The sequence below is a fragment of the Bos grunniens genome, chromosome 26, assembly GCF_055505025.1.
Source record: "Bos grunniens cultivar Pamir isolate PY7600 chromosome 26, Bosgru_T2T1.0, whole genome shotgun sequence".
Classification (NCBI taxonomy): domain Eukaryota; kingdom Metazoa; phylum Chordata; class Mammalia; order Artiodactyla; family Bovidae; genus Bos; species Bos grunniens.
In genome coordinates this window covers 42,345,630-42,359,878 of record NC_141190.1, presented here as the reverse complement: position 1 = coordinate 42,359,878, position 14,249 = coordinate 42,345,630, and the positions used below count along the sequence as shown (strand labels likewise).

At 47.9% G+C, this 14,249-nt stretch overlaps 1 protein-coding gene across 1 annotated transcript in view; it reads right to left on the bottom strand.

Moving 5' to 3' along the window:
* Positions 1–14,249, bottom strand: part of LOC147344470 (scavenger receptor cysteine-rich domain-containing protein DMBT1-like) — a 100,131-nt gene that overhangs the window by 60,384 nt on the left and 25,498 nt on the right. The window contains 8 exon segments of the mRNA XM_086378085.1: positions 235–552; positions 1,700–1,741; positions 3,514–3,543; positions 4,380–4,570; positions 7,776–7,923; positions 10,294–10,332; positions 12,029–12,346; positions 13,009–13,080. Coding sequence (XP_086234211.1) covers positions 235–552; positions 1,700–1,741; positions 3,514–3,543; positions 4,380–4,570; positions 7,776–7,923; positions 10,294–10,332; positions 12,029–12,346; positions 13,009–13,080 — 1,158 coding nt within the window.

The following is a 14,249-nucleotide window of genomic DNA, read 5'->3' as shown; positions in this document are numbered from 1 at the left end:
GGACTGTGGCCTCCAGGTCCATGGAATTTCCCAGGCAGGAATACTGGAGTGGGTTGCTAGTTCCTGCTCCAGGAGACCTTCCTGACCCAGGGATTGATCCTACATCTCGTGCTTGGCAGGCAGTTTCTTTAGCACAGAGCCACCAGGGAAGCCCGTCTTCGTCCCTGGCTGACTCTGAATTCTAGCAGGGTGGTCCTGAGGCACTTGGGTGGTGACCGGCAGAAGAGAGGCTACCTGAGCAGATGACCCCAGCATCCTCGTGGTGGCCACAGTTGTGCTCCGACCAGCCCGAGTGGGCGCACTGGCCCAGGTAGCGCTCCGCCCCGGCACACTGCACGTTGTCCAGGAAGATGTCTCCAGAGCCCGGGCCGAAGTGGGCCTTCCCGAGGGCGGACACGGCCTGACCGCACCCCAGCTGCCGGCACACGACCTCAGCTTCATTCAGGTCCCACAGGTCGTCGCACACGGTGCCCCCGGCCCCCTCATGCAGGACCTCCACGCGTCCTGAGCACCGTCCTGAGCCGCCCACCAGCCGCAGCTCCGGCCAGTCCCCTGCAGACAGAGACCGGGTGAGCATAGCCTCCTGGGCGCATGCTCACTCCTCTGGGGCTAGCTGAGCTCCTCACCCCACACGACTGCTTGGGATGGAGGACTCAGTAAAAGGTCAGTCAACTAGTCACGAAAATAAAAAACAAAACTGTCACTAAAGTGACACTAAAGTCGTTAAAACTGTCAAAACAACATTTAGCCTTTTTAACATGCATTAAATGAACATCTATTGGGCCAGAGCTATATGCCAACCTGTGTTGGCTAAATGCAGAAAAACAGAATAACTTGCACAGTGATTTGTGATTTTCTGAAGTGCTTTTGTGTGTGTGTGTGTATGTGTTTGTGTGTCCACCTACAACTTCATAGTAACTCAGGAAGATAAGCCAGTTTTATCTCTGAGGACACTGATAGCTAGAGAACCAAAGTGCACACGTGCATGCTAAATTGCTTCAGTCATGTCCAGCTGTTTGTGACACCATGGACTATAGCCTGTCCGGCTTCTCTGTCCATGGGATTTTCCAGAGGAGAAGACTGGAGTGGGTTGCTGTTTCCTTCTCCAGGGGATCCTCCCAATCCAGAGATCAAACCTGTATCTCCTATGGCTCCTGCATTGCAGGCAAATTCTTTACTGGTGAGCCACTGGGGAAGCCCAGAGAAGCAAAGTGACTTAGCCTAAATCCCATGTCTGGTCAGTAGCTGGTCTCAACTCATTTCTCCTGATTCCAAAGTTCACTATTTTTCTTCTCTCTGCTATTTTAGCTCACTGCCCCTGGAATGCGTCTGGCACTCTACTCACTTGGAACAAGTGTATTAGTGATACAGGTGTGAGGTTAAAAATGAGCAGGACAGGCCGTAAAAAGAAAAGGCAGAAACCCACTGGAGGGTGCTTATAAGTTGCTCAGACTTTGATGACTCCGAAAGGTGCTGAAAAAATGAAGTCTGCTCGTTCTAGGATCTTAGAGCCAAAAGATCCCAAGAGCTCTGAATGGCCCTGAAAAGTCTGCACAGGGTCAGCGGGCAAATATTTGCAAGTAGACGAACCACTTGCAGTCGGTCCAACCTCTGCCTATGAAGCAGCTACAGATGCAGACATAAACACAGCCACCCAGAGGCAAGGACAATGGGTGTGTGCGTGTGTTCCGTGGCTTACCTGGTCTTGCTGTTACCATTCTGGGTGTTGCTGTTGGGATTGCTGTGGATACAAGAAGACACCCTTGAGTAAAATGGGAGGATGCAGACAAGTCTGAGATCTCCACTAAATGCCAATTCATTTTTCCTATTGTCCTTATACTCTGTGACCTCCGAAGTCAAATTCTCCTTACAGGTGAGTCTCGATGTTGGCCAGGGCTGTGAGATCCAACGAGAGTAATATTCCTCCTCTGGCCAGCCATGGAAACTTGGCATTTACTGCGGGGAGCGAGCTCCGCCTCTGGCAAAGGTCATGAGGAAGGAGGCTTGGCATACGCAAAGGTGGGATCAAGCCTCAGGAGTCTCCCTGGAAATTCTCGAGCAATCTACCCCCCAAACCAGAGTCTGCCTACTTTCTGCTTTGTGCTTTCACCTATACCTCTGACTTTACGGGGGGCTGTCCCCCACTACCTCTCTCTGAAAAAAGAGTTAGCTTACAGCTCCAGTTAATAATTCTTGGGTGTGACAGTGTTTCAACCTACAAACTCCTTTGGAAGTCCTCTAGCCTGCCTGAATAGGTTTTTACCGGCAACATGTGATTGTTCAGAGCCTCCCAACTGTGAGAGGCAGGAGATGTTCTAAACTGTCTAAACACAGATTCCTTTGAGTAGTTAAAAGATTGATTAGAAATTGTATTGGTGAAGGGTTTTTCACTTGTTGGGCCAATGTTTGCTGCTAAGTCTCCATATCCCTTACCTACTGTGTCCTTGGCGGTGTATTGATTGATATAATGGGTGTATAGAAATGTAAGCAGTTGCCTCAATGTTTGTAACCTGGGACCCTTGAGTTAATTCTTTTTCTTGTTATAGCCCACCACACCTTTGCTCTGTAGGAATGCAACTTTATCTAATGCTTTTGGAGGGTGGCTCCTGACCAATCACCTTTAGAGAAAAATAAGTTTTCTGAAGAAAAGGTCTTAAAATGTTAACAGGCCTCCGGGCCAGAAGATGATGCAAATCACCTAAGCTTTTGCATATGATAAGTTTGCAGGAAGAAAGCCTGGTTTGCTGCAAGACTCTACCCCTTCCCCCATTATCCTCTATGCATAACTTAAGGTATAAAAACTACTTTGAAAAATAAAGTGCGGGCCTTGTTCACCGAAACTTGGTCTCACCATGTCGTTCTTTCTCTTACCTTCTGGCTGAATTATTCAGCCTCTTTTCTCCACTGAATTTCCTCACTGAGCTATCCTTATTTCAGCCTCTTTTCTTCACTGAATTTTCCTACTGAGCTATCCTCATTCTATTACTCTTTATATCCTTAATTAACGTTTAATTAAGCAATTGTTTCCTGATCTTCGCCTACGCAGTCTCTCCTTCGAATACCCTGGATCAGCCGGGGCTGGTCCCCGGCAATTTACATTGTGCCATTTCGTGTTAAAATACACTCACTATCAGTGCTCTTCGGGGGAAAACAGCTCTTTCTTCTGCAAGCTTCTGCTTTAGGTTTTTGTTATCAACTTTCCCTGCATGTGGAGTGTCTGATTAGATGCCTTTCATTGTCTTTGATAAAAACAAGGAATTAAGGAAATCAAATGGCTAATTTATCAATATACAGTACCCAGCGGTTACTGTGTGTAACTTAGTTCTACTACTGTCTTCATACTTGTGTAACTTGTGTGGACAGCCTCTCTCAAATAAGGTGGATTTACAAAGGAAATTAGGGAACATACATAAAAGAGGTCAGACTATGACAGTAAAAACACCCGGAGCGGGGACAAGTGAATAACCATGAACATCGAATGAAGATTAAGTAATGTCAGTAAAGGTGACTCACTGATTAGATGTGGAGTCTGTGAAACAGCATCTGCAAACACAAGAGAATCATCATCAGTAATTGTTAAATGCCAATCCCAGTGACTTCCCCTGGCCCACCTTGTGCCCCAGAGTGTCTCCTTTGTGTTTAACAGCACTTTCCCCGAGCTCGCTCAGTGAGTTCCCCTGGCACTTGCTAAGATTACAGAGATTTATGAGCAGCTTCCTGGACACGGAGGATGCTAGAACTCTTCACCAGTTCAGACTCTTTCCTCTTTGTGGTAAAGAGTACAGGACCCATCGGTGCACGTCCTCGGGACAACTCCTCTGTCCATGGGATTCTCCAGGCAAGAATAGTGGAGTGAGTTGCCGGGCCCTTCTCCAGGGGATCTTCCCGACGCCGGGATTGAACTTGCATCTCGTACATCTTCTGCATTGGCAGGCGGGTTCTTTACCACTAGCACCACTGTGCTTTACTTGTCCTTGAATTATGCCATGTGTTTGTCTTGGATTCCTTCTAGGTTGTACATGAGACTCCCTTAGGCTGGGATCACACCTTCTTCTCTAGACACCCACCCAGTACTCACAGTAACTTCAGCAGTGTCTTCCTAGTGGGCTGCCTGACATCAGATGGTTACATGAGAAAGAACAGCCCGTGATGAGGCTGCCAATTACTGAGCATTTATGACATGCATCACCGTGCAGAGGGCTCTACTTGCATCTTTTCCGGGAACACTCACAGCAAACCTAAGAAGTAAGGCTCTCTTCTCCCCGTTACACAGGGACAGGACCGAGGCATGGAGAGGCTGAGTCTCTTGCCCGAAATCCCAGAGTCCCCGAGCAGACAGCCCAGCTCCAGATCGTTTTCCTTTAGCTACTCTTTCTTACCTTTGGCTTCAGAGTAATAATACGCAGTGAAGTTTTTCCCTATGTTGTTGTAACTTCGGTGGTACACGAGCGTCAGTGAGCTGGAGGACGACGAGTAGGTGAGATAGGTTCCAGAGCAGGTCTTCCCCAGGGACTTTGCTGAGGATGGAGGGCCGTCCAGGATTTCAAAATACTCATTGGTGCAGTCTAGGCTGGGGAAGCAAGCACCATGGGAGCTTCAGTCTCCCCCTCAGCAGATCTCAGAGGTCTGCTGTGAGGCAGACTATTCTGCTGCTATCAAGAGGCTGGGGCAAGATCAAAACGCTGTCATCTTTCGAACATTGTGTGTGTGTGTGTGTGTGTGTGTGTGTGTGTGTGTGTGAAGTCCCTCAGTCATGTCCGACTCTTTGCCACCCCATGGACTGTAGCCTGCCAGGCTTCTCTGTCCACAGAATTCTCCAGGCAAGAATACTGGAGTGGGTGGCCATTTCCTTTTCCAGGGCATCTTCCCGACCCAGGGATCGAACCCAGGTCTTCTGTACTGCAGGCAGAGTCTTTACTGCCTGAGCCACCAGGGTGGGCCCAAACATAGTCGATTCCTTTTACCCCATTTTTTTCTGAGAGCCATTACCTTTGGGAACGGGATTTTAACTAGAAGAGGGGAGAGAAGCCTGGAATCGTAGGTGTAACCCTGATGAGGCCTTGAGCACCCTGAGGCCACAGGTACCTTGAAACCTGGGCCCAAGGGCAGGGCCAGCCAATGGGCAGCCCCTAGGATGTGGCTCCAGGGTTCAAACAACCTGCGTCCAGGCTTTCAGCAGCCGACCTGCCCGAGAGGGAGGTGCACTGCCAAATCGGCTCAGCTGGCTTTGTGGAAGTCATCTGATTTTGTTGTTCCTTATTGTGAAGTTTTGTACAGAACGCGGGAATCAGAAAACCATTTTCACATCTCAGCCTGATGAGATGTCTGTTCCAAGTCATAGTTTGATGAAGCAAAAGTCAAGAGCAATAAATAATTTTTTTCTGAAGGTTAGTTTCCATAAAACATTCACCTATGAATGATATCAACCTTGACAATTTATAATATTAAAACTTAAATTTTCCTGTTTTATTAGGTCTGAGGGTTCCATGGAATCTGTATCTTTAGCCAGCAAGGTGAAATACATACACACATACTATCAAGCTCTCTCTCTCACACCCCATCACACACATACACACACACACACACACACACACACACCCCTATACAAAGTATACAAGGTGAATTTCATTTTAACTACAAATTCATGGGCACAAAAATCAATCATATTTCTAACAAACATGTGGAAACCAAAATTATAAAACAGTATTATCTACAATCACTTCAAAAAGAAAAAAGAAACACCAACATATACATTTAACAACACATATACAAGACCTGCTTGCTAAAAATGGTTTTTGCTAAAAAATTTTTGCCAACACAGAAATTAATGGATATCACCTGATGCAAAGAGCCAACTCATTAGAAAAGACCCTGATGCTGGGAAAGACTGAAGGCAGGAGAAGAAGGGGATGACAGATGATGAGATGGCTGGATGGCCTCACCAACTGAGTGGACATGAGTTTGATCAAGCTCCAGGAGTTGGTGACGGACAGGGAAGCCTGCAGTCCGTGGGGTTGCAAAGAGACAGACATAATTGAACAAAAACAACAAAAATACAAAAAATCACAGCAAATGCTGGCTAGGATATGGAGAAATTATGTTTGTCATATGTTGTTGGAAGGAATGCAAAATGGCAGTCACTCTGGAAAATAGTTTGACGTGTTCTTTAATGTACATACTACACGACCTACCAATTGATTCTCAATCATCAATCCCAGAGAAATGAAAACTTAAGTTCATGCCAAAACCTGTGTATGAATGCTCATAGAAGCTTTACATACAATAGAGGGGCTGGGAACAGCCCGAACGTCCTTCACTGGAAGAAATGGTCAGACAAACTCTGGTTTCCACACAACGGAACCCTTCTCAGCAATGACAAGGAACAAACTCTTGATACAGGCAACAGCCTGGATGGAGCTCAAAGGCCTTAAGCAGAGTGAGAAAAGTGAATCTTTAAAGAATACTGTATGACGCCATAGATTGAAGGGTCTCAAAATGACAAAACTGCATAGAACCGGAGAATAGTTTAGTGGCTGCCAGGGACAGAGGCTGGGGTGGCTGTAAACATGCAGGACAAAGTAGTCACCCCTTTGTGGTTGGAGAACACACTTTCTGCTTCTAGATCAAGGGTCCCCGACCGCCGAGACCTAAAATGCTTAGTGATCTGACGTGGAGTTATACAATAATAAAAACAAAGTACACAATAAATAAAATTCATGTGAATCATCCTGAAACCATCCCACGCCATCTGTGGAAAAATTGTCTTCTACGAAGCTGGTCCCTCATGCTCAAAAGGTTGGGGATGGCTGTTCTAGATTGTAGTGGTGGTTTCATGGACCTGGGCATGCGTGCATGTGTGCTAAGTCACTTTAGTTGTGGCTGACACTTTGCGACCCTGTGGAATGTAGCCCTCCAGGCTCTTCTGTCTATGGGATTCTCCAGGCAAAAATACTGCAGTGGAGGACTACCATACCATCCTCCAGGGGATTTTCCCGACTCAGGGATCGAACCCATGTCTCCTGCGGTTCTTGCACTGCTAGCAGATTCTTTACTGCTGAGCCACTGGGGAAACGCAGAGGACCTAGACATGGACATATACATTGGATAAAATTGCACAGAACTACACACACACATAAGTGCAAGTGAAAAATGGTGAAAACAGAGTAAGTCTATATTCCAGCTAACAGCATTATACTTGTGTTTTTGATACTATTCTATAGTTATATAAGATGTCACCAATGGAGAAAGAAGAGTGAAGGGGACATGGGACTCTGTGTTATTTTTGTAGCTTTTTATGTGTCTGTTCAGTTCAGTCGCTCAGTCGTGTCTGACTTTTTGCGACCCCATGAATCACAGCACGCCAGGCCTCCCTGTCCATCACCAACTCCCAGAGTTCACCCAAACTCATGTGCATTGAGTCGGTGATGCCATCCAGCCATCTCATCCTCTGTTGTCCCCTTCTCCTCCTGCCCTCAATCCCTCCCAGCATCAGGGTCTTTTCCAATGAGTCAACTCTTTGCATGAGGTGGCCAAAGTATTGGAGTTTCAGCCTCAGCATCGGTCCTTCCGATGAACACCCAGGAGTGGTCTCCTTTAGGATGGACTGCTTGGATCTCCTTGCAGTCCAAGGGACTCTCAAGAGTCTTCTCCAACAGTTAGCTCAAAATAGAAACTTAAAAAGAAAAGACTCTTTTAATTACAGGAATCAACCAAAGAAATAAATGTCTGGAATCTTACACTACACGGTGCACTTAAGGAAAGTCCTTCTGACTTACTTAAGGTATGGAAATGCCAGTCGTATGTGGTCAGATGCATTGGCTCTGATTTCCCACACACACGTTATGTTGTCATGCATTTTATTCCTAGGGGGATTCCTGATCGCTCCAGATGAGTTAGTAATGATTCTGCCACATTGAGATTTTCCTAAAAGCAGAGAGATATTTCAGAATTTCAGTTTTTTTCATTGTTCAGTTCACTATAGTTGACATTCTTTTTTCTTTCATTTTTTTCCCCCTCAAAAGGTTTCATGGGTCATTGCTTTGTTGGGTACATCGTAGGATGTAGCAGAGGTATAACCTAGTCAAAAAATTCTTGTAAACTTAGGAATTAGGACATGATATTAAGTCTGAAGTTTGTAGTATCTCTTGATCTCAAGAGAATTTTGCCTCTGACATGCGCTTTCTGGGTAGGGCAGTTATCCAGAATCAGCCTGAACCTTTCCCTTGGTTACTCCCCAGTGCTGGTAAAATGGATCAGGACTCTATGGTCCTTGCCTGCCCATCCCCCACGTCCTCCACCTGCCTTTTGTCTGCAGAAAAGCTTTAGCTAAAGACTAAGTTTAATCAGAGAGGGGAGAACATGCAGAAACAAAGGAAAACCAGTCAAAGGAGACCCAATAATAACAATGCAGTTAGTAAGCAAAGTCAGAGACCTTTAGTTCCTCCTCAAGGGCTGTAAATAATATTCTGAGCCCTATCCTGTGAGCTGTCTTGTAGATACTGAAACCCCCACCAGGTGGAGAGGTTAACTATATGATGGGCAGAGTGTACCCATGACAGAAGCTGCCTCAATTCTGAGAATTGGCCTCAGAGGAAATGGAAACAAACTGAGCCCGGAACTGAAAATTAACTGTACCTAGTTAATTTGTCTAGTCCGTCTAGTCAAGGCTATGGTTTTTCCAGTGGTCATGTATGGATGTGAGAGATGGACTTTAAAGAAAGCTGAGAGCCAAAGAATTGATGCTTTTGAACTGTGGTGTTGGAGAAGACTCTTGAGAGTCCCTTGGACTGCAAGGAGATCCAACCAGTCCATCCTAAAGGAGATCGGTCCTGGGTGTTCATTGGAAGGACTGATATTGAAGCTGAAATTCCAACACTTTGGCTACCTGATGAGAAGAACTGACTCATTGGAAAAGACTCTGATTCTGGGAAAGATTGAAAGCGTGAGGAGAAGGCGACGACAGAGGATGAGATGGTTGGATGGCATCACCGATTCAATGGACATGAATTGAGAAAACTCCAGGAGTTGGTGATGGACAGGGAGGCCTGGAGTGCTGCAGTCTATGGGGTCACAAAGAGTTGGACACGACTGACTGGCTGAACTGAACTGAACTAAATTAGTTTGTAACTGTACCAAGATGACACTGGTCAGAGCTGACTGTGTTGTTTCTGCATGTAGCCCCCTCCCTCAGCCTATAAAAGCTCTTGCCCCCTGAATGTCGGGGAAAGGGGAGTCAGCCCTAGGACAGGTGCCATTCCCCCAGCCCCCGACTGCTGGCATCCAAGATAAGGCAAACTTTCCTTTCCACCAACTTTGTCTTTCTTGGCTTTTGAGCAGTGAGCAGCCAGACTCCAGTTTCGGTTACACTGCATCCTATATCCTATAGCTTTGATTTTTATCATGTTGTCAGTAATAATGAATAAACTACTTAATTTTCACAATTAAGGTCAAGCTCACGTGGAGCTTCTATATATGAAGATGGCAGTGTTCTACCCACTAGCACTTGTCATTTATTGAAATTAGACCACTGAAAATCCACTAAGTGGAAAGACGTTGCCCTGAGTCATCCACCCTCTCCAGCTCTGATTTGTTCTGTGTCCACCTGTCCATCCACCTGTCCATTTGATTCTCCACCTGCTTGTCTGTTTGTCTTCTGTCCAATGTTTAGTTCAAAATGAGAGGTGACAGCTGCAGCAACAGCGCTGTCCATCAGATTACCTGGTAAGAAGTAGACCTACACTCAGCTGGCTCCTCCCTAGAAGGACCAGCCAGGCCCTCCAGGCATTACGTTATCCTAGCCCTTCAGCTCCAGGTGGTGCTAAGAAAAGCTTATCCTGAGCTTCTGAAAGCCCAGGGTACTGGCCAAAGCAAAGAAACCAAAAAAGGAAGATGAAAAAGAAAGGACAGAGAAGGACACAGAGAGTCAGAAAAGGAGAGAGGGCAGAGAAGGTGCCCATTGTGGTGAAAGCCCTCTGAAATGACGCCCTGGGGTAGTGCTCTGGCAATGTGGCTGTGCTGATGGCCCCATGTCTGTCCTGCACATGTGGTGTCCATGCTGGGAGACCAGGAAGGCTGACCACACTTGATCATTTGGATTACCTTCTTGGACTAATAGAAATGGAACTGGAACCATAAATTCATTGACCTTCATTACTGGACAAATCTCTCAGAATGCAGGCTCAGAGGGGTGACTTAGACAGGGCAATAGTATTTTGCTCAATTTCCTCGAAAAATCACTTTAGGGCCTGAGCTAGATGACGATGATCAGGGCAGCCAAGGACAACCCGGTCTCACCTGTAGCCTCTGTCTCCGCCACGACATCCAGAGGGGGACCTGTCAAAGACAAAGGAAGTCATCAGACGCAGTGGGGTCATTGGCTGGCACCGAGGGGGACACGGCCCACAAGGAGGCTCCAAGGAGCCAGGAAGAGACGCATCATCAGGGCCCCTCCCAGAGCTCCTGAGCCAGTCTCTGGGGGTGAAGCAGAGCATGCAGGCGGTGGTCACGTGCAGGAGGGAAGACGCACTGATCCAGATCTTTCAGACTTGGACGCATACATTCTCTTGTCATGTTATCCTAGCTCTTTATCTCCAAGAGGTACTAAGAAAAGTTTAACGGAGCTTCTGAAAGCCCAAGACACCAGCAAGAGGAGAGGAACAAAACAAAACAAAACAAACAAACAAAAAAAAGGAAGATGAAAAAGAAAGGACAGAGAAGGATACAGAGAATCAGAGAATGTAAATGAGATATTTGAAATTTTGGGAATTTAAGAAAACTAAAGATGGGACATTCTGGCTCCTGTAGCCAATTTCTGTGACCCCAGTGAGGGGAGTTAGGAGGCTGCAATGCAAGTACAGGAAGAGGCACTGACTGACTGCTTCCTTTGACCTGTGCTGCTCAGAGATGGTGGGTCAAGACCTAAGGTCACTGTGGCTCCTTGCTGTCCCCAACATCTCTCCAGCCAGCAACACCTGACCTAGAACTTCCCATTGGAGACTTTCTCCGATAACCAATCCATTCCCACCTCCTGAGGCTGACAGTCCAGGAAGGGATGTGACTGCAGCTTTATCAGACCCTTGTCCACTCAGTTCTGGTCATGGCTCACCCTTTGGCCAGGAGCTGGCCAAGGGCAAGGCATTAAGGGACCAGGGGTTTGATAAAGGAGAGGGGGCACAAGTGTGGAAAACTCCAGGTACTGACGCTGACAGCACGTGGGAAAACCAACACCAAGGAAGCAATGTGGGGCCAGAATGCCCAGGATCAGAGAGAGGGCCAAGGAGAGGGTAGGAATTAAACTGAGCCTTGACTTGGGCCAGGTCTGGCCCATCAGCCTTCTGCTGCCCATGGACAGAAAGTGTCTATAACTGCCTCTCCCATCTCAACCAGTCCCCACCCGCATCTCACTGCCAGCCCCTCACAGCCCCAAAGCGCTGTGCAGAAGTTTAAGGAATTTTGAATCTGCTTCCTGAGCGTGAAATGCACAGTGAATTGAAGAGGTAGATGGTGAGGTGGGACCAAATGACTTCTAAGGGCTCTTCCTCTCTCCCAGTGGACAGTCAGCGACTCCACATCTCTGAGCCACTCTATGGGCTTGGAGTACAGAACCCATTCAATTTCCTGCAGAATTCTCCCCCACCAGGTTTTAAGAAACTGCACATGTGAACTCCCCACCTGGTAGCAAGGCCACTGAGTATTCAGCATCTGTAAGTGGGAGAGATAAAAACATCTGCTGTCAGTGAAAAACATCCTGCTTTCTTTTCTCAAAATTTTGGCTGCACTGGTTCTTTGTTGCAGGCTCTCTAATCGCAGCGCTCAGGCTTAGTTGCTCTGCAGCCTGTGGGATCTTAGTTCCCCAACCTGGGATCGAACCCAAGTTCCCCACACTGGAAGGAGCATTTTTAACCACTGCACTGCCAGGGAAGTTCCTGTCCTGCTTTACTCTCAATTGTGATTTTTTTACACTGTCCCTAGGAAAGGACTTTCTCGAAAGGGCCCAGCTGGGCTCTGCCCGGGAAGGGAGCGGGGTTACCTGAACAGACCACGCCAGCATCCTCCCCGTGCCCACAGTTGTAGGCAAACCAGCCAGCGTGGGAGCACTCGTCCAGGTGCTCTTCATGCCCCCTGCACTGCATGTTGTCCAGGAGGACCTTCCCGGAACCTTCCCCAAAGTGGGCCTTGCCCGGGGCCTCCATGGCCCGACCGCAGCCCAGCTGCCGGCAGACAACGTTTGCTTCCGGCAGGTCCCAGAGGCTGTCACACACTGTCCCCCAGGCTCCCTGGTAGAAAACCTCCACGCAGCCAGCGCAGCTCCCATGGCCGCCCACCAGCCGCACGGGGGCCCAGCCTCCTGGGGGAGGAAAGGGGTCTCAGGGTGCTGGCTGCTCCCTCTGCCTGTTGAGGACTGACTGCCCTCTGCCACCCTGGCTCTCCTTTCTTTCCGTGGCTTTGTACCCACACCCTTCATGCTGCCACGAGGGTCCCATGTCAACGTGCAGCTCTAAGGCGTCTGATGGCATCCATCTTTAAAGGCCTGACACAGAATCCTAAGTCGTATTTGCAGGAAGTGGACCCTGACCAGATGAAAACTGCTGACTGCAACCATGTAGACTTCAGACCAATTGAAAACAGAATGTTGATGAAGCTCAAAATTTCACTTTGATGCCAACCAGTCTGAGAACTGACGCCAAGCTAATCGCACCTGGGTTAAGACTGCTCACCTTCTAGCCTCGCTCTCTGCACTCTCTGCAGTGTGACCCTCCCACTCCTCCCAGGAGGCTGAGTCTATTTTCCTAGTCCTCAACCCCCGGGGCTTGTGGCCTGAGATTTGCCTGGGTCAATAGCCTGTGGCAGAGGTAATGGTTTGGAGCTATAAGGCCTCATGACAGGCTCCAGGGGAGCCCGGAGACAGTTGTATGAATAAGCCTGGGGGGCCTGCTGGGCGATGAAAGGCGTGTGACCGTGTCACCTCTGTCCCATCCAAAGACACAAGACAAGAAGGAACGGCCTTACCTGGAGGCGCTGAAGCAGGTGGGTTTTGGGCCACCGATGTTGCCGGTGACGTGGGAAGTACGTTCTCATAGGCTGTTGATGGAGGGAAAAGGAAGGAGTGATGTGAGGGAAGAGTCAGAACATCGTGAGAAGGTAAACAGCTACTCCAAGGGGCAGCTGCCTCCCATCAGGATTCAGCAGGAATAATGACGACGCTGCTAAGGCCAGTGACCTCCCATCCCCTAGATCCCCATTTCAGATGAAACATGGCGTTACTGCCTGTTGACAAGCTGACATGGGCCGCATGGCCACTTTGCAAAAGCAAAGACAGTTGGCCCCAAGTGGCCTGCTGCATGCGGGCTGTCAGGGGGCCATCACCTCTTTCTTGGTTACCCTCGTCCCAAGGGCGTAATGACTTCACCTAAACAAAGCAAGGAGAGTCACTCAGCAAATCCTTGGGGGAGAGGGCAGGGAGGAGGGTAGCAGGTCTGAAATGCTCGAGGGAACCTCTGGAGCTGAGGGAACGGTTGTGCATCTTGACCGCGGTGGTGATTACACAACCGTGTACAAATCACCAAAGTTCATCAAACTGGACCTTAACAGGGGTGAACCTTCAGCACATAAATAAAACCTTAACAAAAGGTAAGTTGATGAATGATAGATGGATTGATCAATTTATCATAGAATCCAGGTAGGAGTTAATGGTTATATTCCTCAAACTTTTCTGTATATCAGAAATTTTTCATAACAAAATGTTAGAGGGTAAGGTGTCTCTCAATTTCTATTGTAAGACTTACATCTCTGTTTTTCAACAACCATCTTTTGCTTTCCCACTGGTGTACACTTAATTCAGCTAACCTATGTGGCTATTTCTTCCCTCCTTGTTAGTCACAGAACATCAAAAGCATAGAATTTTAGGGAGCACGGCATCCAATGTGCCTGTTCTAATGACACGGAGACTGAAAAGTTAGTTAAGTCGCTTAGTCGTGTCTGACTCTTTGTGACCCCATGGACTGTAGCCTGCCAGGCTCCTCAGTCCATGGGATTTTCCAGGCAAGGATACTGGAGTGGGTTGCCATTTCTTCCTCCAGGGGATCTTCCTGACCCAGGGACTGAACCTGGGTCTCCCGCACTGCAGGCAGATTCTTTACTATCTGAGCCACCATGGAAGCCCATGGTTATTCAGCTGAAGAGAAACCAGTTGGGATCAGATTCCAACAGCTCAGGGCCTTCTGATCCCCACATGCCCTCCTTTAGGTGGG